This window comes from Saprolegnia diclina (assembly GCF_000281045.1).
Source record: "Saprolegnia diclina VS20 unplaced genomic scaffold supercont1.66, whole genome shotgun sequence".
In the NCBI taxonomy this organism is placed as follows: Eukaryota; Oomycota; class Saprolegniomycetes; order Saprolegniales; family Saprolegniaceae; genus Saprolegnia; species Saprolegnia diclina.
This window is the reverse complement of record NW_008246133.1, coordinates 103,513-128,406: the sequence shown is the minus strand read 5'-3', so window position 1 is coordinate 128,406 and position 24,894 is coordinate 103,513. Positions and strand designations below refer to the sequence as shown.

The following is a 24,894-nucleotide window of genomic DNA, read 5'->3' as shown; positions in this document are numbered from 1 at the left end:
ATGAGGAGTGCTGGAAGAACGCGACCACTTTTGGAAGGGATGCGGTTGCTCACAAGAGGCACGATTTAACCGACATGTACTTCTACTGTGAATGACATCATGGATGACCGGGGTACCCTTCCGCAACCTCTCGTTAAATTGGTGAAAATTGTTGGCCGGGGGTCCTTCCCACTTGTGTCAACATGGTTGTTTCAACGCTGTCGTGTCGACAACTACTGCACTGAAGATGATTCGATGATCGCTGTACGTTCACGGAGCACACGTGCATGAGAAAGCGACCGGACTCCCGTTGTCAGCACTCACCGTCTCCAATGCACGCGAGCGGCAAGGTCCGAACCCGAATCTGGCTTCAACTGCGTTGGCTGCAGAGTCATATCGCCTCGTTCGAGCGCTGTACATCATATATATATGAACGACTACACTGCACCATGGACTAGAGACGGTATCCCGAAAATATATAGGAAAATCAACAAGTTTGTCAGCCAACGATACTCTCCACACAAGTAGGGTTCAGCAATTCGAGAATATCATCTATTGCGCGGTATGTCTGTAATGAACAACAACGCTGGCCACAGTCCGGTCCCTCATGCCCCCAATCAGTTGGCACACCATCAAGAGTCCTCACTTTTCAACACCCATCGCCGACACGACGCCATGAAGTCGGACGAGCAGACGCTGCCGTCGCCGTTTGACAACTGGTCGCCCGACATCGAGTCGATTCCGCGGCTCTCCGAAGGCGACCGCACCGAGACCATTTCGACCAGTGACGCGCGGGCAGCCCTCGCGACGCGCGCCGAGCTGCGCACGCATTTCCTCAACGTCCCGTTTCCGATTGTGCTCTTCTTTGCGTTCGTGACCGTCGTCCTCACGCACACGCCGATTTACCAAGTCTTTTTTGTCAACCATGGGATCTCGATCGCGCTCAGTCCGCTTCCCGCGGTATCTTTTTCACAATATTGTTCATTCGATGGATCACACAGTTGTGTAGGACACGGTCCAGCGCCCTGGGACCCTCGAATTTATGAACATTCGGACCGCCGCCGACTTTGAGAGCTGGTTTGAGTTTTCCTTGTTGCCCGAGATCTTTCCCGCCAAAGGCGGCAACAGTACGATTTGAAACGTTTTTTTGTATCAACTTGATAGAATGCTAGATTCGGCGTTGGAGAACGCGACCATTGGACGCATTGGCTCGTACAATCAAGTCGTCGGCGCCGTCGAAATCTCGGTGCTCAATGCCCCCAAGGCCAAGTGCCCGAGCGACGGTCAACTCGCGTCGCACTACGGCGCCTGCTACAATTTCGAGTCGAATTTTGAGATCACGGACGGCGACCTCCACACGCGCAACACGCGGCGCCAGCCATGGTATACGTTGTACCTTCCGCTGCAAGAGCCGTCACCGTACACCAAGTACAAATTTTGGCAAGAACACGGCAGCACCGGCGGCTACTACATCAACCTCGGTACGCGTCAAATCGACATCAAGATCACGACCTACAACGGCGAGCTCGACATGTTTACGTACCTTCGATTTGCGCTCGATTTTCAAGCTGGCGGCGCGATCGAGCCAAAGTACAGCGTGAATTCCGTGCCCGCCAACCCGTACGCCGAGTCGGCCATTAGCCTCCTCCCCGACGTCCTCGTGGCCTTGCTTGGCCTTCGGCTAGTCGTGCGTCGGCTCGTGCAGCTGGCGGCGCGTATGAAAGCGCGAACGGCGTGGGTCATGGGTGCTGACGCCATCGAATGGCTTTCGGTGGCCGCGCTCATCGTGTACTACGTCGCCTGGTTGCGCCTCTTTCAGCGCTGCTTTGCGTCCGATTTCGAAGACCAAGTCGACGCGCTGCGCACGTTCTACGACAGAGTGTACGCGCTGCCGGCCGCGGACCAACCGGAGGCCATGGCGTCGAGTCCGCAGCCGTCCGTGTCGGATTTTATGGACGGGTTTGCGCCGGCACTCGGCTTTTTGTACATCATGTCCATTCTCACGTGTCTTCAGCTCGCCGTCAAGTACGCGCGACCTTCGGTTCGATTGCTCATGCAGGTTGTATGTGTAGTGTCATGGCCGCGCTGCACTTTCATCCGACCATGAGCATTCTCAGCAACACGATCATAGCCAGCGTCAAGCGGCTGGGCACGTTCCTCTTCCTCTTCCTCCTTGTCGTGATGGCCCTAGCAACCTCGGGGGCCCTTCTTTTTGGTACCAAGCTCGAGGCGTTTGCGAGCCTTGGCGCGGCCATGATCACGTGCATCAACATGATCTTCAACGGCTACGAGTACGACAACATCAGGGACATCAATCCGCTCGCCGTCGTGTGGTACTGGCTCAGTCAGTCGACGATTACGCTCGTGCTTGTCAACATTATGCTCGCGGTCATCATCTCGGCCCACGAAGATATTGTCCACGTCGACCACGGGTATGACACTATTCGAGAGGTTGATTTTTGTAGCATTGGTATCATTTGTTCTGTGCTAGAAAACGGTCGTTTGTGCAAGAAATGCTATATGTGCTGTGCGACGTACTCCGCACCGACTGTGTCTGCAAGGGCCGCCACGTCCTGCGGCTCCAAGAGCGCTTGGCGATTGACAACGGCGTCCGAGTGTGGACAGCCGGCGACATTGCCCAGGCGATTGGTATCTCGGATGCGCAAGGTGCCCGCTGGGTTCGTACTCTCAAGCAGTTTGCAAGTGTGCACACGGCCCCAAAGGCTGACGCGACCGACGACGCTGCGACGTCATCGATGGACGAAATGGCGTACCGCCGGCGACTCGAAGACCGCATCAAATTCATGGACGCCAAGCTCGAAGTGCTCGTCGAGTACATTCAGCTCCACAATCAGCAACGGATGCTCCAAAATGTATAATCCAAATTGCATTTTCGATTTCTTGTATCCTAGTCGTTGCACTCAAAGAGAAGAGATCGCAAATTACCTCGATAGATATCTCTGCTTTTACATGCAATGGCTCAAAACCCTCTGTCGCTGAGTTTAGTAACCCTAACCCTATACACGCAAACTCTATATCCCTTGAAATGACAGGGCCCACACGACCCTTTGTGGATCGATCGCCTTTTCGTTTTTGGCGCACATGAATACATGGTGCGGTGACGCATCCTGCGTCATGCACACTCCAAAATCTAGTGGAAGGGATACTGGTCTGTCATTAGGCTCATATACACTGTTTATTCGTTGCTACCCACCTCCATACTATAACTACACACACAAAACCACAGCCAAATCGCATGTTTAGGCTTTACAGAAAGATGTTGCAACGTCACAGTACTTGGTCATGCACTCAAAGCGACAGTGCGTCCTAAGCGCACCAGACAAACGCAGTAAACTTGACGCAGTCGTCCTTGCCGTAGGGTAGCACTTGCTGTGTCAGCGGCCAAAAGCACACATTGTGGTTTGTGCCGCACACAAAAGCTGGCGCCGATGTCGGGGCAGTTGTCGGGGCAGTTGTCGGTGCCGGTGTTGGTAGGACAGTTGACGGCGTTGGGCTCGGTACCGCCGTTGGAGCGAGCGTGCCATTGCCTCGCACGTTGCTGTACTTTGACGTCGGGTACTCAAGGTTGTTGGCATAGAGCGCCATATTGTTTCTGCCATAAAAGTTGTAGGCTTGTGTGATGAGCGATCGGGCCGACGTGGCCGGCGCATCGGCGTCGCCAGCCCAGAACATGGTACCGCCGAGGTTATTCTTCTTGATGTACTGCAATTTGGCCGCCATGCTCGTTGGCGACTCGTACGATACAAACATCTTGGTTGTTGCATCGTAGCTGTAGGCAGCACCCACGACGGCGTCGTAGTACTCGGTCGCGCCTGGCAGCGGGAGCACCTTGTAGTCCCACGTCCCGAGCCCGTCGCCGGACGGAGCGACCCACGATCCATTGGTGGGCTTCGTAAACGTGGCGTAGAGGCCCTTTGTGTTTTCAAACGACCGGCCGTAGACTGGAATGCCGAGGACGATCTTGGTGCTCGGACACCCCCCGCGAATGTAGTCTTGGACCGCGCGGTCAATGCTGAACGACGTGCCATCGTTCGGGTGCTTGGGATCTGCGTACAAGTTGGCTTGGTGGTCCGTATATTCGCTCCAGTCGCCAGCCAAGTCGTACGCCATAATGTTGATATGGTCGAGCTGCGCGCAAATACCCGCGAAGTCCCAGTGGCCATAGTTGGCCGGGCCCGCGGGCGACGCGACGCTGAGCTCCGCCTTGAACGGCAGTGACGCGAAAGCTTTGCGGAATTCCTTGAGCACGGCAATGTAGTTGGCCATATCGTCCGGGCGGTGCGGCACAGGCGGCGCGTCGTTTCCACCTTCCACCGGGTACTCCCAGTCGATGTCGATAAAGTCGAGGCCGAGGTCCGTCAAGAGCGTCATGGCGTTGCGCACAAATGTCTTGCGGCCAGCGTCCGTGCTGAAGAGGCCGCTGAACTGGTCGCTCCACGTCCAGCCGCCGATCGAGAGACCAAACTTGGTGCCGCGAAACTTCTTCTTGAGCTGGTTGGCTTGACCAAACTGCCCGTACACGCTGCTTGGATCGTTGCCGTCCCCGGGATAGCGCAGGTTGAACGCGACGTTTGTGTCGTTGAAGGCAATGCTTCCGTCGGGCTGGAGCTTGCCAAACGCGTAGTTGATGTGCGTGATGCGCGACCAGTCGAGGCTAAAGATCGGCGCGCTCTGGACGACACTGCCCCACTCCATAAAGTAGACAACGTTCTTGTAGGGCACAGCGACCGCCACTGCGACTATCGTCAAGAGGCTCAGAAAACACTGTCCAAGCATCGCGCCAAACAAACAATGAGGCGTTTTGACCCATGAACCGTCGACAAGATACAGAATAAATGGAGCAGAGAGCGAATCAGATAGCGACTCGACGGGCCAACAAGCTTCACGCAGCTTCTACGTACACTATATTGTTCGAAGGTGCGGTGTACAGTCAGCGTTCCCCTAAGAAAGGCTTGGATACATGTAGCGGCATGGACGAGCCATAGCATCAGCGGCCCACTGCGCCTAATCCGTCGGGACTGTCGAGTTCCAAACGAAACCGTCTGAGTCTGAGTCGCTCTCCACGTGGTTCCTGCGCAAAAGTTAATCACAAGCGTGTGGCTCGGACGCGTTTCCTACTCACCGAGTAACCTTACTTCGCAGCGTTGCATGGTTAAACTGCTCACAACACGGCCTTCATACCTCGTGCATTGTTTTCCGAGTCAATCTCTGAGATATCGTACCACGAGGTCGCGTGTTCGTGAGCCGTTGGTGCAGGCACTTGCGGTTCGTGCAGGAGTCTTCCGATCATACTCCTCGCCTTCACGCTTGGACAGAAAGCTGTTGCTCATCAGTACAATCGCTTGAGTGTACTTCGATTACAATCATTTTTTTCATTTTGAAATTTCTTATGCTGCCATTTTCATCTACATGGCATCGGTGTCGATGCCATGTACGTGGTCATGAACGGCACTTTCTCGGTGTCTTGTGGTTTACGGAGCAAGCCAATGGCAAGCAATAACTTCTCAGCGTTTCAAGTTGGACTGGGTGGTCTTGGCGCGCTGCATGGAGCACGACATGAATTGGTGCAAATGTCCTGATTTTAGTGGTTGTAGTTAGCGAATTCCGGGGTAAAAGCATACGGAAAAACAACATAGCTTCGCGATCTGTCCAATGCCTCAGCTCTTCACGAGCATCTTGGTCAACGGCCGCGACCTGACGCAGGCACGGGCGCCGCTTGGACTCCGAAGCCGCAACCTGATCCGGATTGGCATTTACTTTTTCGCAGCACGGGTCGCGAGTCGTTCCTACCCTCGACATTATATCTTTATTAAAGAAATAGCTACACAGGAGCGAGCAGAAGAATGATGAGCAGCAGCCAAAACGCTACCGGCTGCCAGCCATGCCCAAGGTATTTTGCCACATAGAAGCATTGCCTTCGTCATCGCCGCCCACGACTCAAGCCGGCTGTATTATACGACCTTCTTAGCCACGTGATACATAATTTTCCTGGCGACTGGAATGAAAACAGGGGCCACTTGACCAATGGGATGACCAACCTTCAGACACCACATGCTCCACTCACAGCGGTCAAAGATGGTGCCAAGCTGACAGGATGAAAGTCCCATTCTTTGTTTGTTCGGTGCCCATAGAAAGCTAATCGCGACCGGTCACAACAATCGTACGGTGCACAAATTCACATAAGTTTTCTTGCTCTCTCACTCATGTTTCATGAAATTGCATTCTATCGCAACGCGTCCCAAGCTCGCGTCCCAGAGTTAGTTTGCACATCACTGCCAAGTGCATCTCTAAAGTACCTGTGGAGGGTCGTCAAAGTTGGGCGTCAACATTCTTGATCGAGGAGCTTGAAGTAGGAAATTCGCTCTCGATGCAAAGATTGGTCAGAGTGGTTTGATGGCATCGAGCATCGACATGGTATCGTTATCAACTTTCGCTGTGCAGGTCGAGTAGCTACGACTTGGGCAAAGAACGGCATTTAATCCATCCAGGCCCATCTGAGAAATTCAGGATAAGAACTTGGAGCACAGTGGTGAAGACTGCAGCGTATCGAGAGCTCTCGATACGCTGCAGCCTTGCCGTCGCTCGAGCCAAACACTACGTTGTGCAAAATGCAACATGGAGGTCGGCGAGCATGGAACCATGACGCAATCACAACCTTTCTGACGTGGCAACTGAGAGCTCAACTGACTCGCTCTGTGCTACCGTGGTCGGCTGACGCATTGGCAAAGATACGCCCCATTCAAACAGTGGGATCATCACGCTGTTCCAGCTGCCGGCTTCAACATCTCGCCAGCCTTTAATTGGACACACCGTTGAACCATCCGCAACATCCCACTTGCAGTAGAGCGTCTTGCATCGCCATCCAACTCTACAAGTGCACCTCTTGACGCCTGTGCCAAGCTACTTGAAGACATGGTTTCGATACCGCAAGTGCCTCCGCTGTGGGCTCACAACTGCATTTGCCATGACGGTACCAACAACCACATATGTCGAGGCGCGGTCACCGATGGACTCGACCGTCCTCAAGATCCAAGACGACGGAAAGGACATCCAGACCGACGCGCCCACCGACGTCGTCGACGGCTGCTCCGTACCGTTCATGTTTCTCATGTGCGCGCCATGCATGGCGATGAACATGGCGTGGGCTGCGCAGTGGGCAGCCCTCGGTCCCTTGCTTCAAATTCTTTTGCCATCGACCGCGGTCCAGCTCGTCCAACTCGTCGGCCCCGTCACCGGCGTCATTGTAACGCCGGTCGTTGGTGTCCTCAGCGACAATTGCACGTCCAAGTACGGTCGCCGACGTCCCTTTCTTTTTTGGGGCGCCATCTCGAGCGCGCTCTGCTGGCTCGTCATGATGTTTTCCGTTGACATTGGCGAAGCGCTGGGCGACGCAAGCGCGACTCAAATCGCCTCGAACCCCGAGACGGCGTCGCGCAAGTGGACAACATTCGTTGTCGTGCTCTGCTACGTCTGGATGGACATCACGGTCAACCTCACGCAGGTGCCCAACTCGCTCATGATTGCCGACTTTGCGGGCCATCGCCAAGTCACTGCCGCGTCCGTCAACGGTGCGTATGCGACCGCCGGCTCGTTCTTTGTCTCAGGCTACATTCTGGCTTGCGGCCCAGCTCACCAGTCGATCAAGCGGTTCCTCTCCGTGCTCATTGCCATCATGCTCGTAACGTGCTTGACCGTGTGCGCGTTTGTCAAGGAAAAGCCCGTCGACCGCGTCGCGCTCGGGTCCGCCACCAAGCGCGAGCAGATCGCAACCGCCTTTGCCGCTGTCTGGAACGGCATCCGGCTCCTGCCCAAGCACCTCGCTATCTACTGCGTCATTATCGTCTTCTCGCAGTATGGTTTCACGGCCTACAGCGGCGCCAAAGGACAATTTTTCGGGATTGTCGTCAAGGGTGGTGTCTCGGACGGTGCCGATTCGTGCGGCCAAGACGGCAGCCCCGCGTGTTCGGCGCAACAGACGGCGTTCAACGACGGTGTCGAGCTTGCGGGCGGCTACACGGACACGATCTACAGCTGCGTGGGGCTGCTGGCGTTAATGGCGCTCCCCTTCTTTGTGCGCAAGTTTGGTGTCAAGGCCGTGGTGACGACGGCGCTGGTGCCCCAAGTGCTCTTGTGCGTCCTGGCGTTTTGCAAAATCGTGGCCATCGACATGATCATTGTTATCACGTGCAGCATCCCCCAAAACGTCATTTTGTACATGGTGATGCCGATCATCATCCATGTGATTGGCCGCAGCACGGACAACAACCTCGGTATGTTTGCCGGCGCACTCAACTCGGCGCTTTGCGCGGGCCAGTTTCTCAACTTTATCTTTTCGTCCGTGCTCGTCCTGTCGCCCATGGGCTACGCGCTTCCCGTTCTCGTTGGCGGCATCCTCTCGGCCGTCGCGTTCTTGGTATCGCTCTTTGTCTGGGACATCAAGTCGTACACGATGTAAGACAACTTGTTCATTGTTTGCGTTTTTACAAATGTGGAGTGTTTTGGTTTGGAAAGTCGGTCGACGACAGAATTGCAAGCGGTCAAAGGTGACAAGCACTTGGCCGCGGAAGAGAAACGGCGTGCAGCACGGTACGTCTCGTAGTGACGCAACCTTGACGAGTTTCCTGTGTCGAGCCGTTGCGCATGCCGGCAGACCTTACGAGTAGTCGATTTTTTTTTCATTCCAGTCACATAAAGAGACTGCAGGTTGCCGAAGACTACAACCGCGTTGAGAAGGGCCATTCGCACCATTCGAAGCAACAACGCTTGGCCTCGTCTGACTCAACAGTTAGGAGTACTTGCGGCCTCTAGTGAGAGGTTTACTCGACTCAAGAAGGATGCGTGCATTTTTCAACAAGGATCATGCAATTCACATTAAACGGCCCAGAGGTTGTTGCCCTTAAAGTGCAAAGCTGCTGTTTACGGGCACCACACGAACGAGGTAAACTTGACGCAATCTTCTTGCGAATACGGGAGCGCTTGCTTGGTGAGCGGCCAAAAGCACGTGTTGGTGTTGCCGGCACAGTCGTCGCTCGGAGCGCTCGTCGGTTGCGACGTCGGCTGCTTCGTGGGCTTGTCGGTCGGCTTCTTTGTCGGCTTGTCGGTCGGCTTCTTTGTCGGCTTGTCGGTCGGCTTCTTTGTCGGCTTGTCAGTAGGCTTCTTTGTCGGCTTGTCCGTTGGTTGCTTCGTGGGCTTGTCGGTTGGCTGCTTTGTCGGCTTGTCGGTCGGCGCGCTCGTCGGCTTGTCGGTCGGCATGGTAGTCGGCTTGTCGGTCGGCATGGTAGTCGGCTTGTCGGTCGGCATGGTAGTCGGCTTGTCCGTCACGGGCGCATCGGTGATCGGGTCCACCGTCACGGGCGATGACGTCGGTTTGTTGCTGCTCGGCGCCGGCGTCGGGTCCGTCGACGACCCATTCCGGATGTTGTCGTACTTGGACGTCGGGTAGTTGAGGTTGTTGGCGTCGAACGCCATGTGTTCCTTTCCAAACGTGTCGTAGACCTGCGTGATGAGCGACCGCGGGGACCCGGCCTTGGCGTCGGCGTCGCCCGACCAAAACATGGTGCCGCCGAGGTTGTACTTTTTGATGTAGTCGAGCTTCATGGCGAGACTCTCGGGCGAGTCGTAGGACGTAAAGGTCTTGGAGGCCTCGTCGTAGCTGTAGGCGGCGCCGAGCTTGGCGTCAAACACCTCTTTGGCACCCGCACGGGGAAGGGCCTTGTAGTCCCAGACACCCTTGCCGTCGTTGCCAGAGACCCATGAGCCGGCCGTCGGCGGCGTGAAGTTGTCGTAGAGGCCTTTCGTACCCTCAAACGACCGACCGTAGGCCGGAATACCCATGACGATCTTGTTGCTCGGGCACCCGCCTTTGATGTAGTCTTGGATCGCGCCGTGGGCCGAGTACTTGGCACCGTCCGGGTGGGTCGGGTCTTCGTACAAGTTGGCCTGGTGGTCCGTGTACGTGCTCCAGCTGCCCGCCATGTCGTACGTCATAATGTTGATAAAGTCGAGCTGCTCGCACACCGCCTTGAAGTCCCAGTGACGGTAGTTGGCAGGACCCGCCGGCGACGCGACACTGAGCTCGGCCTTGAACGGCAGCTTGGCGAGCTCGGTGCGGATCGCGGTCAGAAGCGCCACAAAGTTCTTCATGTCATCTGGACGGTGCGGCACGGGCGGTGAGTCGTTGCCGCCCTCGACAGGGTACTCCCAGTCAATGTCGATAAAGTCGAGGCCGAGGTCGAGCATGAGCTTGACCGAGCTCTTGGCAAACGTCGTGCGACCGGTCTCGGTGCTGGCGATGCCGCTGAACTGGTCGCTCAAGGTCCAGCCGCCGATCGAGAGGCCAAACTTGGTGCCGCGAAACTTCTTCTTGAGCTTGTTGGCTTGACCGAATTGGCCATACACGTTGTTGCCCGTGTCGCTCCACGAGTCGTCGGGGTAGCGCTTGTCGGTCGCTGCCCACGTGTCGTACAAGCCGACAGTGCCGTCGGCGGCGGGCTTGCCAAAGGCGTAGTTGATGTGCGTGATGCGAGACCAGTCGAGATCGAAAATGTGAAAGTTGCGACCGTAGATGCTCCACTCCATAAAATAAACGACGTTCTTGAGGCCGGTGGCATCGACAGACGACGCTGCGATCGCGAGCGCAAGCAGCGAGGCGGGCTTGAGAATGGTCACCATGATGCAGACGAGGAAATTTGGAAAATGAGAAGAGTGTTTTGGTGTTGAGCGTGGGGTCGTCTGAGAAACAGGATCGAAGCGAGATCTGGTATGGCGGACGGTTCGAAATGGCGCCATAGGCGTGTGGACGGGTGTCACACAGTGGTACGTGCACCCAAGATGCTGCAAGTCGGGTCAAAGACGCGTCATCGCTGTCGCGGATCGTCACGCTCTATGCATCCGCGCTAAAAGCGCGAGTGGTACATGGTATGTTCTAAATCAACTCGACGAATAGAGGCAGACCTATCGTCGGACAACACTCGACACAGGACATATAAAAACCAACATTTGTGTCAGTCTCAGCCACAGCGTAGCCGCTAGATACGGTTTTTTGTCGTCGCTCTCGGTTCACCACGTGTGAGCAGTCCACACGAGGTGCAAATGTAGTTGCTCATCGGCTCCAACTGGCAACACACATTGAAAAATAATGAAAAGATACGCAGCGGTGGCCGTCGCTAAACCGCCACCACGATGTTCTAAATCAACTAGACGAGGCACTTCTATACATCGGAAGTTCAAGTCGTGTCGCTTCGTCTGATGCTTCACAAGATGCACTACCACTCTTGTGGGATGGATGCCATCTTCGTATTACTGTTTTGTTTCTGGGGGCGGTGTCGCGACCACGTGGTCTACCGTGGGACCGATTGGCGTTGGGCTAGGGAGCACGGACGCAGAAGATGGCGACGCGCTCATGATCCAGCTTGCGACGTGGGGAAGGAAGAACCCCGAGTACTCTAAATACTGCTCGCCGCCGTCCTACATCACACCCACTTAAAAAACCGTCGTAATAGACAATATTGTCGTGCGAGAATATACCTTTTTGAGGAGCGAGGCATCCTTTGCAATCATATTGGATACACCCACAAAGAGCCACATGCATGCCAGAAAGACGTACGGGAACCAGTGCTGGCCCATGATTGTGTACGAGAGGTACACGAGAAACTCGCCAAGAAAATTTGTGTTGCGACACCACTTGAACCAGCCGTCCCTAGTCCAATATTTGCATGACAACAATGTACATAAACATGTCGCACGTGATCAAGCCCGGCTTGTAGCGCAGTACAAAGTACTTTTGCGTGTCTGCCACCATCATGAGCACGAGGCCCAACGTGTGCATCGATATGCAAATGGCAAGGACCCACGCAGCGAGCTCGTTGTGGTTGGAAATCAGGAAATAGCCGCCGCACCAATGCGCCGTAAACGCCACCAGGCCCAGAAGCGCGGACGGGATCGTCATGGGCTTGGTCCAGAGACGGTCGGGGAGGATCTGGTCTTTGAGCAGCCAGCAAAGCCCGTACGTGCCTTGGTCTACGCCAAGAGCATTGGCGTTCAAGGCAGTCATAGCGTAGTACCGGCGAGAATCACAAATGCCGAGACGGACCAGTTGTCGTAGTAGTGCATGAGGAGGAGGAAGAAGGGAAACGTGAGGCCCTTGTGAGCGTTCATGAGGTGGCGCAGCTGGATGGGCCGCGGACCGCCGATGCAGTCGGTCATCATGTAGCCCCTCGCCGGGATCACATATCGCTCATAGAACGTGCGCAGCATGTCGGTCCGCGCAAGGATCGTGTCGTCAGTATACTGATGTCTCGAATATATTTAGACCAACTAGGTCCGACCTACTAGGAACTCGCCATTTTGGACAACCGACTGCACGGTTTAGAAACGGGGCTCCTACGCGGGTCTACGGCGATGGCAAGTGCGCTCTTACGTCATTGCTGATGGGCATCATCACTGCGAGTAGGCTTCAAGCGCCCAATATTTGTGTGGCGAAGTACACATTTCTTGTCGCTACCGATATACTGTACGTGCCGTTGATCTCGTCACCTTGCCCCGAGCAAAAGGAACCGACCACAGCAATCATGCCTATCCTATTGATGGAGCTGCATGATACAGCTCCAGCAACTCGACCCAATGATGCGCTGCGAAGTGCAGACGTGCCACTCTCGAGTAAACTCTTCTGCAAAGTCGATCTGCAACAAGACGCACACAGTTCTTAGTGGTCATGGAAATAAAAAGGACGATACGATGCAGGAATGTGAGACACTAAGACACTTTGGATCGACTAGGGGCACCACACAAACGTGCCTTTGAACTTGTCGCAGTCGCTCTTGGTGTACGCAAGCGGCAACTTGGTCAGCGGCCAAAAGCACGTGTTGCGGTACCCGGCGCACGCCTCGCTCGATGGACGGTGCGGCGCGACCGTCTGCGTAGGTGCGTCCGTCGCTGGCGCTTCCGTTGCGTCCTCTTCCGGTGTGTCCGTGGCTGCAGGCGGCGCGCTCGTCGCAAGTACCGACGGCGCTCGCGTCGCAACTGCTGCAACCGCCGGCGTCTCGGTGCCCGACGACGAGCTGTTGCGGATGTTGGCGTACTTGGACGTCGGGTACGCTACGTTGTTGTCGTACAATGCCAGCTTGTCACGGCCAAAGAAGTCGTGTGCCTGCGCAATCAGCGACCGCCCTGATGCCAACGGCGCGTCGGCGTCGCCCGCCCAAAACATGGTGCCACCGAGAGCGTACTTGTCAATGTACTCGAGCTTGGCGGCGAGGCTGCGGGGCGTCTCGTAGGACGTAAAGACGCGCGAATTGGCGTCGTAGCTGTAGCCGGCGCCGAGCTTTTCATCGTAGAGCTCGGTCGCGCCCGGGCGCGGTAAGATCTTGTAGTCCCAGACGCCGGCGCCGTCACTGCCCGAGACCCACGAGCCGGTGGTCGGCGCTGTAAACGGCGTGTACAAACCGTGTGAGTTTTCAAACGACCGGCCATAGAGCGGGATGCCCATGACGATCTTCTCGCTCGGACAGCCGCCGGAGATGTAGTCTTGCACTGCGCGGTCGATCGAATATTGCTTCCCAGATGGATGCTGCGGGTCCGCAAACAAGTTGTTTTGGTAGTCGGTGTACGCACTCCAGCTGCCAGCGAGGTCGTACGCCATCAAGTTGACATGGTCGACGAGCCCACACACGGATGGAAAGTCCCAGTGCGCATAGTTTTCGGGTCCGGCTGGCGACGCGACGCTGAGCTCGGCGAGGAATGGCAGTGATGCGTACGCGTCACGAATAGCTTGCAAAAGGAGCACAAAGTTGGCCATGTCGTCAGGTGAGTGCGGAATCGCGTTGCCGCCTTCGACGGGGTACTCCCAATCAATGTCGATAAAGTCGAGGCCGAGGTCGAGCATGAGTTGCACCGCGCTCGATGCGAACGTTCGCCGGCCCATCTCGGTCGCCGCAAACCCGCTAAAGAGGCCACTGAGCGTCCAGCCGCCGATCGAGAGCCCAAACTTGGCGTGCCGGTGCATCTTTTTCATCTTGTTGGCGTGCCCGAATTGGCCATAGACATTGTTCCCGAGGTCGTTCCACGAGTCGCCGTGGTCAATGTAGCGCTTGTCGGTCGCGGACCACGTGTCGTAGAGCTGCACGGTACCGTCGGCGTTGGGCTTGCCAAAGGCGTAGTTGACATGCGTGATGCGCGACCAATCGAGGTCGAATATGTGAAAGTTGCGCGCGTAGATGCTCCACTCCATAAAGTAAACGACGTTCTTGAGGCCGTCCCGGGCGACGCACGGCGCGACGGCGGCGGCGATGGCAAAGAGCTTGGAGAGCACGCCCATGGTAGCAATGGCGGGACGGAGGCAAAAGCGAAAATGAACTCGAGAATGGGAGTTTTGCAAAATAAGTTTCATGACGTGGCAGCACGAGCGCGATGAAACGACTTGGCAACGACTTTTTGAGGTTCGCCCGAGATACCGAGGAAGCTGGCAACTGCGAAAGAACCACCGGTGGCGGAAGGACGGGCAAGCGCCCGTTGGCTGCCTTCGAAGGCGCCACGCGAGCAGAGTCTGTCGATCAAACGCACGTTCTGGCTGTTGCATCAACGGGAGGCACTTGGTCGTGACGATCACTCGCTGCAACGACCTGATCTCGGAACCGACAGAGTCTTGTGAAGGGTCGCCCCACGGCAATGACGACTCGCTGTAACACGGGCAGAATACCAGGGATGGTTGTCGCATTTCTTTGGTCGAGATGGACTGTATTGTACATTGCTTTTGTCATTTTATACATATCGCTTGTGAGACGCTTGATACGGAGCTGCCACCGAGCATTGAAAGCTTGGAAAGGGTGGGACCGTTCGAGGGTGAGAATCAAGATGGAAGCCTTCAACTGAGAATGCGAGAAACGACGTGCTGGTTCCGACGCCTCCGGAGATTTTTGGTTGCACTCGGATTGAAGCCCAAAACCGATTCGGTGCGCATGATCTTTGTATCAAGTTGAAAGTCGCCGCTCATTGGATAGCTCTTCAGCGTTTCTGGGGTCTCCAAATGACGACAGGGATGCCTCCAAGTCGAACGACTTTGCACGAACGCCTCGTACCAAGTATGTCATGTGGGTTTTGGCGAGTGGCGCCTCCCTAGTTCTTATCGTTGGACACACTATTTTCGGTTCATTTCGTCGTATTTTCTGGTCCAAACATTACAGTCTGTGGAATCCAATCTTGACATCGGAGGGATGGCGCGTGCACAGTGTGAGTTTTTGTGGCGCGTCGTTCGTGGCGCGGGCTCAGATGCGATGGCGATAGTCGGTTGGCGCAACATGCACGAACGTTCGCCTTTATCGACTGGCACATGCGCGCGTTTATTGACACATTTGGTGTGGTACGAACCAAACCATGTTGATTGATGCAACAGTTCGAAGACCGTTTGCGAAGGCTCAAGTACCACGGCACATCCGACTTGTGCTCGTACCGTTGCCGGTACAGTCCCGATGAAAGGTGATGCGTCCCTAGAGTCTATCGCGTCGCCAAAACACGCTTGGTGAGTCTCCGAATATATAGGGTACATCAGTATCCTATATATTCGGAGACTCACCAAGCGTGTTTTGGCGACGCGATAGACTCTAGGGACGCATCACACAAAAGTGCCTTATCAACCCGGCGAAAATCTCAACAATTTTTTAAAGTCTCCTTGAAAAGCCCAACGCATCGCATATACTCGGGAATTTTGAGAAGGGCGCTATCCATTCGAACCTGTGCAAGTCAACAATTGCGTTGGTAGTTCGGTGCGATCTTTGCCGTTGGCCGTAGACAGTATCACTGTACCGCGCCAAAAAGCCGGTGCACGGTCGCTTCTGACCGCACATTTTTCTGCAAACCCAGCTGTTGTCGCAAAAGAGTGCGCCGATGATGATGCGACCTACGCGGATCGAACGCATGAGACCTCGCAAGAAGCGGTCATCCCTGATCGAACCCTCCGGCTTGTTGTCTCGCAGCGGCCCACACATCCTGCACCGTAAGTCCTCATTAACCAAATTTCCTTGTCTGCATCATGGTGACCATTCTCAAGCCCGCCTCGCTGCTTGCGCTCGCGATCGCAGCGTCGTCTGTCGATGCCACCGGCCTCAAGAACGTCGTTTATTTTATGGAGTGGAGCATCTACGGTCGCAACTTTCACATTTTCGATCTCGACTGGTCTCGCATCACGCACATCAACTACGCCTTTGGCAAGCCCGCCGCCGACGGCACTGTCGGCTTGTACGACACGTGGGCCGCGACCGACAAGCGCTACCCCGACGACTCGTGGAGCGACACGGGCAACAACGTGTATGGCCAGTTCGGTCAAGCCAACAAGCTCAAGAAGAAGTTTCGCGGCACCAAGTTTGGCCTCTCGATCGGCGGCTGGACCTTGAGCGACCAGTTCAGCGGCATCGCCAGCACCGAGACCGGTCGCACGACGTTTGCCAAGAGCTCGGTCAAGCTCATGCTCGACCTCGGCCTCGACTTTATCGACATTGACTGGGAGTACCCTGTCGAGGGCGGCAATGACTCGCCGCCCGTGCCGCACCGTCCGGATGACATGAAGAACTTTGTGGCGCTTCTGACCGCGATCCGCACCGAGCTCGCCAAGCTGCCGTTCAAGGCCGAGCTGAGTGTCGCGTCGCCGGCGGGTCCTGCCAACTACCGTCACTGGGACTTCAAGGCGGTGTGCGAGCAGCTCGACTTTATCAACATTATGACGTACGACATGGCGGGCAGCTGGAGCGCGTACACGGACCACCAGGCCAACTTGTACGAAGACCCGACCCACCCGGACGGTGCCAAGTACTCGGCCCACGGCGCGATCCAAGACTACATCAAAGGCGGGTGCCCGAGCAACAAGATCGTCATGGGTATTCCGGCCTACGGTCGGTCGTTTGAGGGTACGTCGGGTTTGTACGGCAAGTTTACGCCGCCGACGGCCGGCTCGTGGGTCTCTGGCAACGACGGCAAGGGTGTCTGGGACTACAAGGCCCTTCCCCGTGCGGGTGCCAAAGAGGTGTTTGACGCCAAGCTCGGCGCCGCCTACAGCTACGACGAGACCTCCAAGACCTTTACGTCCTACGACTCGCCCGAGAGTCTCGCCATGAAGCTCGACTACATCAAAAAGTACAACCTCGGCGGCACCATGTTTTGGTCGGGCGACGCCGACGCCAAGGCCGGGTCCCCGCGGTCGCTCATCACGCAGGTCTACGACACGTTTGGAAAGGGGCACATGGCGTTCGACGCCAACAACCTCAACTACCCGACGTCCAAGTACGACAACATCCGCAACGGGTCGTCGACGGACCCGACGCCGGCGCCGAGCAGCGACAAACCGACGTCATCGCCCGTGACGGTGGACCCGATCACCGATGCGCCCGTGACTGACAAGCCGACCGACAAGCCGACGAAAGAGCCTACTGACAAGCCGACAAAGCAGCCAACCGACAAGCCCACGAAGCAGCCTACTGACAAGCCGACAAAGAAGCCGACGGATATGCCGACGACCAAGCCCACGAAGAAGCCGACGGACAAGCCGACGTCGCAACCGACGAGCGCTCCGAGCGACGACTGCGCCGGCAACACCAACACGTGCTTTTGGCCGTTCACCAAGCAAGCGCTCACCTACAGCAAGGAGGACTGCACCAAGTTTACCTCGTTCGTGTGGTGCCCGTAAACAGCAGCTTCGTCCCTCGTTTCTAACATTTTGATGTCAATTTGATACCATGTTTCCTTACATCTTGTATTTGGCGTATCCTATACCGATATACCTGGTATAATACGGCAAAATGGCCGGGTCGCAATGCGGGGTGTGGTTACAAGCGGGCTAGGGTACTGAGTACAGCACTCTCTTTCTGCAGCGTTCACAAAAGAATGGACAATGCTATACATTTGAATATGAATGAAAGAAAATACTCTACTCGCTGGCGGCATGAACGGTCCAGATTGCGCGGCCGTCTTCGCCCGGGATGCGTCGCAGGCCTGAGAACGTTTTTGCGGGATCGCGCTTCTCAAAGAACACTTCGAGCTGCCGGAGCTGCGGGCCGCGAAGTCCGACCATTTCTTTGGTCGCCTTGGCTTCTTGCATGAGCTTGTTGACGTTGCCTTCCATTTCGCCAAAGACCGATTCGATGCGGTCGACGATCTCAGTCGCTGCCTTTGGCACCCCCAGGACGCCGAGGAGCTTGGTGATCTTGTCGACGCCGCGAAGGAGCGTAAAGCCGCCTTGAATCAACGGCAAGTACCGGTCAACAAACGTAAATAGTCGTCAGTCTTGGTCGTAATCGCAATCGGGTAGACGCCTTTGACCGGCGCCAGGTCACCAGTCGCTTCGTCCAAAAGGTAGAGGTACATGGTCTCCTGCATAAAGAGCTTGTTCTTGAGCGACCCCATCGCGTCGACTTGGCCGCGAAAGCAGTCGAAAAGTGACGTGGCTTTGACCTCGGGGGTCGCCTTGGTTTTGGCAAGTGTTGTCACAAACTTGAGGATGTCGTCTTGGAGTTTGGCGGGCGGACCAGGCGCGCTCGCTCCAGCTTTGCACGGGAGCAGAACAAAGCTTGTTGGGACGTTGACTTCGGTGGCTTCGTACATGGCGTGCATGAGCGTCTTCTTGGACGTCGTGATCGCCGACAGCACCTTGTCCGTGTTGCTGTCGTCATGGGCAATAATGCGCGCGCTCGACTCGTTGATGCTGCGCGTCAAGCTGTCTTTGACCTTGGCGACTTCTTCGAGGATCTGAAAACTCATGTCGGACGAGGCGCCCGTCGATTCCGGCGTCGTAAAGTACGGGTGGTCGAGGACGTCCGCCAAGGGCAGTCGATCCGCTGGCGCAACGCGCAGCAAGCGGCCAATGAGGTCCCGGGCCAAAGGGTGGGGTACCTTGGCGGCAATGCGGGCGGCAAGGGCGTCGTCGGTCCAGCGCAGCGCTTGGAGCATCTGGCTCGCCTCGAGGTCTTCGTCGCGGTTGGACAGAAGAAGCGGCGTGTTGTCGAGACTGCAGAGCTTGAAAAGCATGCATCCGAGCGCCCAGAGATCAAACGCTGGTGTGGCGTGTACGAGGGGATAGGGTAGCGGTGGCAAATCGGAGGCGCTGTCGCCGTAGAAGGCGCGAATCACGACGTTGTCGGGGCTGGGCTGCATCTTGGCCCAGAGCTCGCGCTGGTTGTGCTGGTGCTTCCACGCGGTGCCCCAGTACACTTGATGCAGTTCTTGCTCCTTTGGCGACGAGAGCTTGTAAAAGCACTCTGGCGGAAGCGTCCCCGAGGTAAATTTGGCCCCGAGTGCTGGCTGCCCTTGGGGGCAGGATGCGTCGAGGTCAATGAGCTTGAAGCTGTCGCCGAGGCGAAGCACCTTGTGCATTTTCACATCGCCGTGAACGACGTTGGCCGCATGCAGCGTCGACAGCGCCTTTGCCACTTGCTGCATGCACTTGCGCGTCTTGGTCGCGGACGGCCGCTCCTTGCGGAAGACATCTTCGAGCGACCGCGCGGCGGGCGGCATCACAATCAGATGCTTGTAGTCGCTCAAGTCGAGGTACTCGGTCGGTGCAAAGCTTGCGAGCGCCGATGCAATTTCGCCCGGGGTCGCGGTCGGAAGGTGCGGCACAATGTACGCCGGGTTGAGGACCGTGGTGTCGCGCGCTGCGAGCTCGCGGCGGTAGTCGGCGGGGAAGCGCATGAACTTGAGCGCGACTTTGTACTTTTCGCCAAAGCTTTCGCTGCAATAGCGCAGCCACTCGAACTCGCTCAAGGCGTGGTTGTGGTCCTTATCCCAGCGCGCGTACGTCTCGTTGAGTTGCTACTCACAATCCCATCAAGTCAAAAAATGAAGAATTCAAAACAGCGGTACATGGTCGAGCGACTCGTTGTCGGCGCTGTGGTTGGTAAGGTGCTGACTCGCAGCCTTGAAGGCCGCGCAGTCGAGACCGACGTCCGGTACCGCGTACATGGCATAGAGCTGCTGATAGAGGCGGTAGTCGGTCGCAAACACCACCATCGCACTCTCACTTCGGTGCAATGGCGGCCCCGTGTAGAGCTCGTACCGGCCACAAAACATGAGCTCGTCGTAGAAGAAATACCGCGTTGCCTTGTCCGCAATGCTGAGCGCACGCCGCCCTTGCTCGTCTTTCGAGAGCGAGAATCGCGAGTAGAGTTCGGTCTTGGCCAAGGACGCAAACATCGGCTGGTGAAATAGCTCCTTGAGCACATTCGTGCGAAGCCCGTCCGGGAGCTTGAGCGAGCAGTCGAGAAGCGTCGTCCACGTATGGTGCTGGTGTTGGCCGACGTCTTCGAGGACCGACGTGTCGACCGCGACTGCATTGACAAACGATGTCGTCGTCTTGACGCTGAACGGAAGGTCCGAGAGGATGATGTTAAGCGCCGCTGGAAGCGTGAGCTTGGGCGCGACATGCTGCAAGACGTGCTTGCCCTAGTGATCAATTGTTGATATGTTGATACAAATCAAAAAAGGTACCTTGAATTTGAGCTGCACCGGGGCTCGGGCTTCGAAACACGCAACAGCCGCCGACAGCGCCTTGCGTTGCAGTGCATACTCGTACGCTCGAAGCTTGTGCTGCGTCTACGAGATGATGTTCGACCAAATGGTCTATAGTAACGCGGGTACCTGCGGCAAGATCGCGTTCGGGTCGGCACCGTGGCTCAAAAGATAGCGCAAAATGCACAACTTGGTGTCGTCGGTCGGCGTGCGGGGCGTTGCGTGCTGGATCGCATAGTAGAGAAAAAGCTCCATCTAGAAGCGTGGACAAAAATGTCTACAATATTTTGAGACGAGTGACGCACCATGTCCGAAGCGAGCGGCGTCGCCAGCTGCTCGATCAAGAAAATTGCCATGGGCGCGCGGCCATAGGCAATGGCAACGACCACCGCCGAGTACGGTGTCTCCATGAGCTCCTCCTACGAACAAGTCTAGCCAATGTAACCGAAAAGAGTATGTACCAAATGCCACACGGGATAGCTGCCGGTAGCACCGAGCACGACGAGCTGGCGCACGACTTCGTCGCAGCCGGCCTTGACAGCCAAGCAGAGAAGGTATTCCTTCCACTAGGCACCTCCAAATTAGACATTGTGTGAACATACCAGACGATCTACCTGGAGGCGCCAGTCGACAAGACTAGCCGAGCCTTTTGGGGACTTGACCGTCACCGATTTGGGATGCACGAGGGCCGCCCACTTGCGAGGGTTTACCGCCGTGAGGATATCGTCGAGCTCGTCCAACTTGGCTTGCTATACGGAAACAGTGAGAAACGACAAGCCCCACAAGTCGTACATCGAAGGGTTGCTTGGCGTCGACAGCCACGAGCAACGCGATTGCGTCGGCGAGGAAAGCAGGTTGAGAGAGGCGGTCGTCTTCACGCTTGCTTGACATGCGGCGCGTCGCCCCCAGAGGCACCATCGGGTGCACCTATCGTCATTGCATGAGCCTCTTGATACCGACGGGCGACGTGTACCAAGGCGGGGGCGTCAGTGTCCGTCGTGATCTGAAGCATCGGTGGCTGCATCGTCGGTGTATTCGCAAATGACGATCGTCCAGCGCTCGTTAGCCGTGGTCAACGGCAGTGAAAACGCATCATTCTCACTTAAGGCGTTGGGCGGAGATACAAGGGCAGTGTTACTTGTTGTCATCACGGAGGCCCATGTCGCGATTGGTGGCGAGTCAAGATTCCATTTGGTCCTTGGAAGACAGCTTGTATAATATGCATTGATCATGGGCTGGAAGCCAGCGACGAAGTGCCGCCAGTACATGTACATTTTAACGAGAGAAGTGCCCCAGTGATGTCAGAGAAGTCGTCTTGTGGGCCACGTCTGGCCTCGAGCCTCGCACGACGGAGCACAAGAGCCGTGTTTGGACCTGGCACTGAGCACGACATTAGGAGGAAAAATCTCCAGTCTTATCTCTCGTGTATCGCCCGATATACTCTCTAGCCTTCGAGTCCATTTTTATGTAATGACAGAACATCTGACACGGGACGCATGTTGAGTCAAGGCGTGCTGAATCGAATCTTGCAGCACTGTGCCGCACTGGTCGAGCAGCTGAAGCATACACTCCGTGTACTTGCTTGGTGTCAGAAACTCGTCCGTGTCGGTGGTCACCACAGGTGGCGTCAGCCTCGCATACGAGAGTAGCCGGGTTTTCTCCGGTCCTGTCTTGAGCAACACCAGCCTACAGAGACACATTGAATCTGGCCTGTGGATCGTACGAGGTCGTACCACGAGCACTGGTTGCCGACAAATGGAGCCGGGCGCGGTGGGTACAAGGCATCTTCGTGGATCGATCGGCACACAAAAACGGCGCGCGTCGGCTCGAGAAACCGTCGCGACAAGAGCCGCCCGTCTTCGGGTGGCAGCGCCGATGCCTGCATCGTGGCCGTGTAGCGCAGGTAGCTGATATCGCCATCGATCTCCAGTTCCTACATCTGTCCATGAGCATCGTCATTTCTGAAGGTATTTCCATGCCTGGGAAAAGTGCGATACGAGCGGTCTCGGTGGCAGCTCGTGCGTAAACAGACTCATCCGCCAGCGTCGCCATGTCCACGTCTCACGACGAACACTCGACGAGATGGGCGCCGAGCGAGCCGTCAACAGGTTGCACGTAGCGCTTGCGTACTGGACTATTTGACGTTTCGAAGTCGTGCAACCCGTGGCGAATCCACTCGGTCTCGAGCTTGTCGTACTGGAGCTGCGTTAGCCGCAGCATGTCTTCGCGGCGACCATTGGGGCCGAGCTTCGCCATCTTCCATGATGCGGCGCAAGGAAAGTTGCACGCTTTTGGCTTCCGGGCAAACGCGCGTTGGAGCGTCGCGACAAGGCGGAGCTGTTCGCGTAGAAGTTCTTGGAGGCGGGCGTGTTCATGCATTGCGTGCTGCGCCGCAACGGCTTGGCGCTGCGCCCGCGCGGCCCACGCCGACGCCGTGGGCGTGAGAGCGCGTTGGGACTGGAGCGCTTGCAGTTGCGCCTCAAGGTCATCACGCTTGGCACGGAGGCGCTCGATCTCTTTCCGAAGCGATAGGCCGCGCTGGCGCTTCTTGGGCAGTGTAGCATCCTGGGCGGTAGCAGTTGCTTCGCCCGTGAGCAGCGCGAGGCAGTCGTCAAAGTACACGTCGTCGTCGTCCGAGGTGGCCATCTGCATGGCGATGACGGGTTGCTTGTTCAAAATGGGAAATGTGATCCACAGATCAGCATCAATTCGCTTAAAAAGTACATTAATTGTCAACACTGGAGGAGCAGGCTGACGGCGCGATGGTCCAAAGCACGCACCTCAGGCTTTGATGCTACCAGTAGGCTGGTGGTGGCTGCATTGATCTCTCCTCGTACCCATCGCGCTGTCGGCACGATCGACAACTCATTTAAGAGAATTCCTCCCGACAAGCTCGCACCGGATTGGTCGGCATTCACGTTGCCATTCCGAGTTGCGCAAGCGAACATGGAGGACGTGCTCGACGCCGACATCTTGGACGTGTGCTTGGCCAACGACGACGATAGCTTCTTCAACGACGTACTGCGCACGCTGCAGACCGGTGACGCCAATGAGACGACGACCGATGCGTCGTCGCCCGACCACGACGCGCCGGCGCCACGAACCAAGAAGCGGCAGCGGACGTCGCTACGGGACGAGATCCTGCACCTTCGCGCCAAGCACGACGCGCTGACTGCGCAGCTCGATGCGCTCGTGGCCAAAAGCGCGGCCGTATCCACAGCGTCGTCGCCGTCCTTCTGGGCGGGTCGGGCCAAGAATCAGGCGGTCGCTGCCCAGGAGACGCTGCATGAAAACGCCCGTCTCCAAGAGCTCCTCCGCGACCAGCTCAGGACGATTGCGACGCTTCAGCGCGCCTTTGCTCGCAAGCCAAAGCTCTGCGACTTTCCGTGTGTTGCGCCCTGGAAGATGGCGTCGCTTGGCACCACCGGTCGGCGCGAGGCCAAGGCCAAGCTGCTCCAGCACCAACGCACGCAGCTCGAGACCGAGTGGATTCGCCATCGCCTTGACGAGTACCACGCGCGCTGCGACAGCGTGCAGACGCACTACGCGCAGTCGGTGGGCGACGCCTTGTACGTACACTTTGTGGAGTGCCACAGCTGGAGCTTGGACGTCGACGCGGTCGCCGGTGTCGTGTGGGGTCTCCTGACGCGGCAGCTGACCCGCGAGCCGCAGATCTACGTGACGAGCGAGGCCGAGGTGGACGACGACAACACGACGTACTTTCGCTTTGCTGCGCGGATCCTCGGGCCGTCGCTGCCGCTGGTCGATGGCCGCCTCCTCGCCGGGCGCTTTGTCGAAGCCGACCGCGTCGTCTTTGTGACGCGCTCCATTCTGGACGATGCGCTGTACCCGACCGACCCGTCTCACTTTGTCGACAACCAATGTGGCTGGTACGCGGTGTTGCCAGATGTGGACCTCTGGTATCTGAAATTGTGCCTCTAGGATTGTCGTCCAGCGCGTCGACGACGCGACGACGCGACTGACGTCGTACGCTCGGTTTACGCCCCCGATGGTGTCACCTGACAGCACGATCACCGACTTTTCGCCTGGCATGTACACGGACTGCGTGCTGCAGCTCGTGGAAAAGTGCGGCGTCTCACTGCACGACATGGTGCAGAGCGTTCTCGACGATGCGCAGTAAAGACGCCTTGTCGCAACGAACCTGGATAATATTGTCATGTGTCGGTCCGACAATATTTGCATGCTGCCATCACGCGACGCCAGTGCGGATCTCAAGCCCGCCGGGTGATGTGGACAGTCTTCTCTACTCGCCGACGATAGTATCGCTACGTGTTATGACACCACCGGAAAATATGCTGGAGAGACTAGAACCCTACACCTAGTAGCTCAAATCACATTTGCAATACCTACTTTAGCGAGCAAGAGCTCAACACTCGATCTGTGCAC

General features: G+C 56.7%; 9 protein-coding genes across 9 annotated transcripts; 4 read left to right on the top strand and 5 right to left on the bottom strand.

Annotated features, from left to right (window-relative positions):
- Positions 1-654: 654 nt before the first annotated feature.
- On the top strand, positions 655-2,858 carry SDRG_14022 (hypothetical protein; the record flags this gene model as incomplete). The annotated part of the gene is made up of 5 exons (XM_008620125.1): positions 655-939; positions 989-1,106; positions 1,152-2,004; positions 2,052-2,411; positions 2,471-2,858. The coding sequence occupies 5 exons, from the start codon at positions 655-657 to the stop codon at positions 2,856-2,858; spliced, it is 2,004 nt and encodes a 667-aa protein (XP_008618347.1).
- Positions 2,859-3,215: 357 nt separating this feature from the next.
- On the bottom strand, positions 3,216-4,780 carry SDRG_14021 (hypothetical protein). Its single transcript, XM_008620124.1, has one exon. The coding sequence runs from the start codon at positions 4,774-4,776 to the stop codon at positions 3,307-3,309; it is 1,470 nt and encodes a 489-aa protein (XP_008618346.1). The 5' UTR covers positions 4,777-4,780; the 3' UTR covers positions 3,216-3,306.
- Positions 4,781-6,963: 2,183 nt separating this feature from the next.
- On the top strand, positions 6,964-8,479 carry SDRG_14020 (hypothetical protein; the record flags this gene model as incomplete). Its single annotated transcript, XM_008620123.1, has 1 exon — positions 6,964-8,479. A coding segment is annotated over one exon (1,492 nt), but the record flags the coding sequence as incomplete, so codon positions are not given.
- A 380-nt stretch (positions 8,480-8,859) lies between these two features.
- Positions 8,860-10,731, bottom strand: SDRG_14019 (hypothetical protein). Its single transcript, XM_008620122.1, has one exon. It carries the CDS (start codon positions 10,669-10,671, stop codon positions 8,917-8,919), a length of 1,755 nt encoding a protein of 584 aa, XP_008618344.1. The 5' UTR covers positions 10,672-10,731; the 3' UTR covers positions 8,860-8,916.
- Positions 10,732-11,146: 415 nt separating this feature from the next.
- Positions 11,147-12,284, bottom strand: SDRG_14018 (hypothetical protein). Its single transcript, XM_008620121.1, has 4 exons — positions 12,063-12,284; positions 11,745-12,018; positions 11,527-11,698; positions 11,147-11,466 (listed from the first exon to the last, which is right to left on the bottom strand). The coding sequence occupies exons 1-4, from the start codon at positions 12,253-12,255 to the stop codon at positions 11,299-11,301; spliced, it is 807 nt and encodes a 268-aa protein (XP_008618343.1). The 5' UTR covers positions 12,256-12,284; the 3' UTR covers positions 11,147-11,298.
- Positions 12,285-12,681: 397 nt separating this feature from the next.
- Positions 12,682-14,335, bottom strand: SDRG_14017 (hypothetical protein). The gene has a single exon (XM_008620120.1). The coding sequence runs from the start codon at positions 14,312-14,314 to the stop codon at positions 12,773-12,775; it is 1,542 nt and encodes a 513-aa protein (XP_008618342.1). The 5' UTR covers positions 14,315-14,335; the 3' UTR covers positions 12,682-12,772.
- A 1,689-nt stretch (positions 14,336-16,024) lies between these two features.
- SDRG_14016 (hypothetical protein) lies at positions 16,025-17,728 on the top strand (the record flags this gene model as incomplete). The annotated part of the gene is made up of 1 exon (XM_008620119.1): positions 16,025-17,728. The coding sequence occupies one exon, from the start codon at positions 16,025-16,027 to the stop codon at positions 17,669-17,671; it is 1,647 nt and encodes a 548-aa protein (XP_008618341.1). The 3' UTR covers positions 17,672-17,728.
- A 183-nt stretch (positions 17,729-17,911) lies between these two features.
- SDRG_14015 (serine/threonine protein kinase) lies at positions 17,912-23,157 on the bottom strand (the record flags this gene model as incomplete). The annotated part of the gene is made up of 13 exons (XM_008620118.1): positions 22,618-23,157; positions 22,221-22,420; positions 22,023-22,173; positions 21,461-21,505; positions 21,280-21,414; positions 21,102-21,236; positions 20,949-21,053; positions 20,793-20,906; positions 20,617-20,742; positions 20,467-20,571; positions 19,843-20,421; positions 18,252-19,791; positions 17,912-18,219 (listed from the first exon to the last, which is right to left on the bottom strand). The coding sequence occupies exons 1-13, from the start codon at positions 23,137-23,139 to the stop codon at positions 17,912-17,914; spliced, it is 4,065 nt and encodes a 1,354-aa protein (XP_008618340.1). The 5' UTR covers positions 23,140-23,157.
- Positions 23,158-23,433: 276 nt separating this feature from the next.
- Positions 23,434-24,628, top strand: SDRG_14014 (hypothetical protein; the record flags this gene model as incomplete). The annotated part of the gene is made up of 2 exons (XM_008620117.1): positions 23,434-24,377; positions 24,430-24,628. The coding sequence occupies 2 exons, from the start codon at positions 23,434-23,436 to the stop codon at positions 24,626-24,628; spliced, it is 1,143 nt and encodes a 380-aa protein (XP_008618339.1).
- Positions 24,629-24,894: the final 266 nt, after the last annotated feature.

What these genes read in the sequence shown, in the direction of transcription:
- SDRG_14021 (XM_008620124.1), bottom strand. Translation starts at nt 4,776, where the DNA reads ATGCTTGGACAGTGTTTTCTGAGCCTCTTGACGATAGTCGCAGTGGCG.
- SDRG_14019 (XM_008620122.1), bottom strand. Translation starts at nt 10,671, where the DNA reads ATGGTGACCATTCTCAAGCCCGCCTCGCTGCTTGCGCTCGCGATCGCA.
- SDRG_14018 (XM_008620121.1), bottom strand. Translation starts at nt 12,255, where the DNA reads ATGCTGCGCACGTTCTATGAGCGATATGTGATCCCGGCGAGGGGCTAC. An exon ending in GGCATTTGTGATTCTCGCCG is followed by an intron (nt 12,019 to 12,062) that starts GTACTACGCTAT and finishes CTCTTGGCGTAG; the next exon opens with ACCAAGGCACGTACGGGCTT. An exon ending in ATGCCTCGCTCCTCAAAAAG is followed by an intron (nt 11,467 to 11,526) that starts GTATATTCTCGC and finishes GGTGTGATGTAG; the next exon opens with GACGGCGGCGAGCAGTATTT.
- SDRG_14017 (XM_008620120.1), bottom strand. Translation starts at nt 14,314, where the DNA reads ATGGGCGTGCTCTCCAAGCTCTTTGCCATCGCCGCCGCCGTCGCGCCG.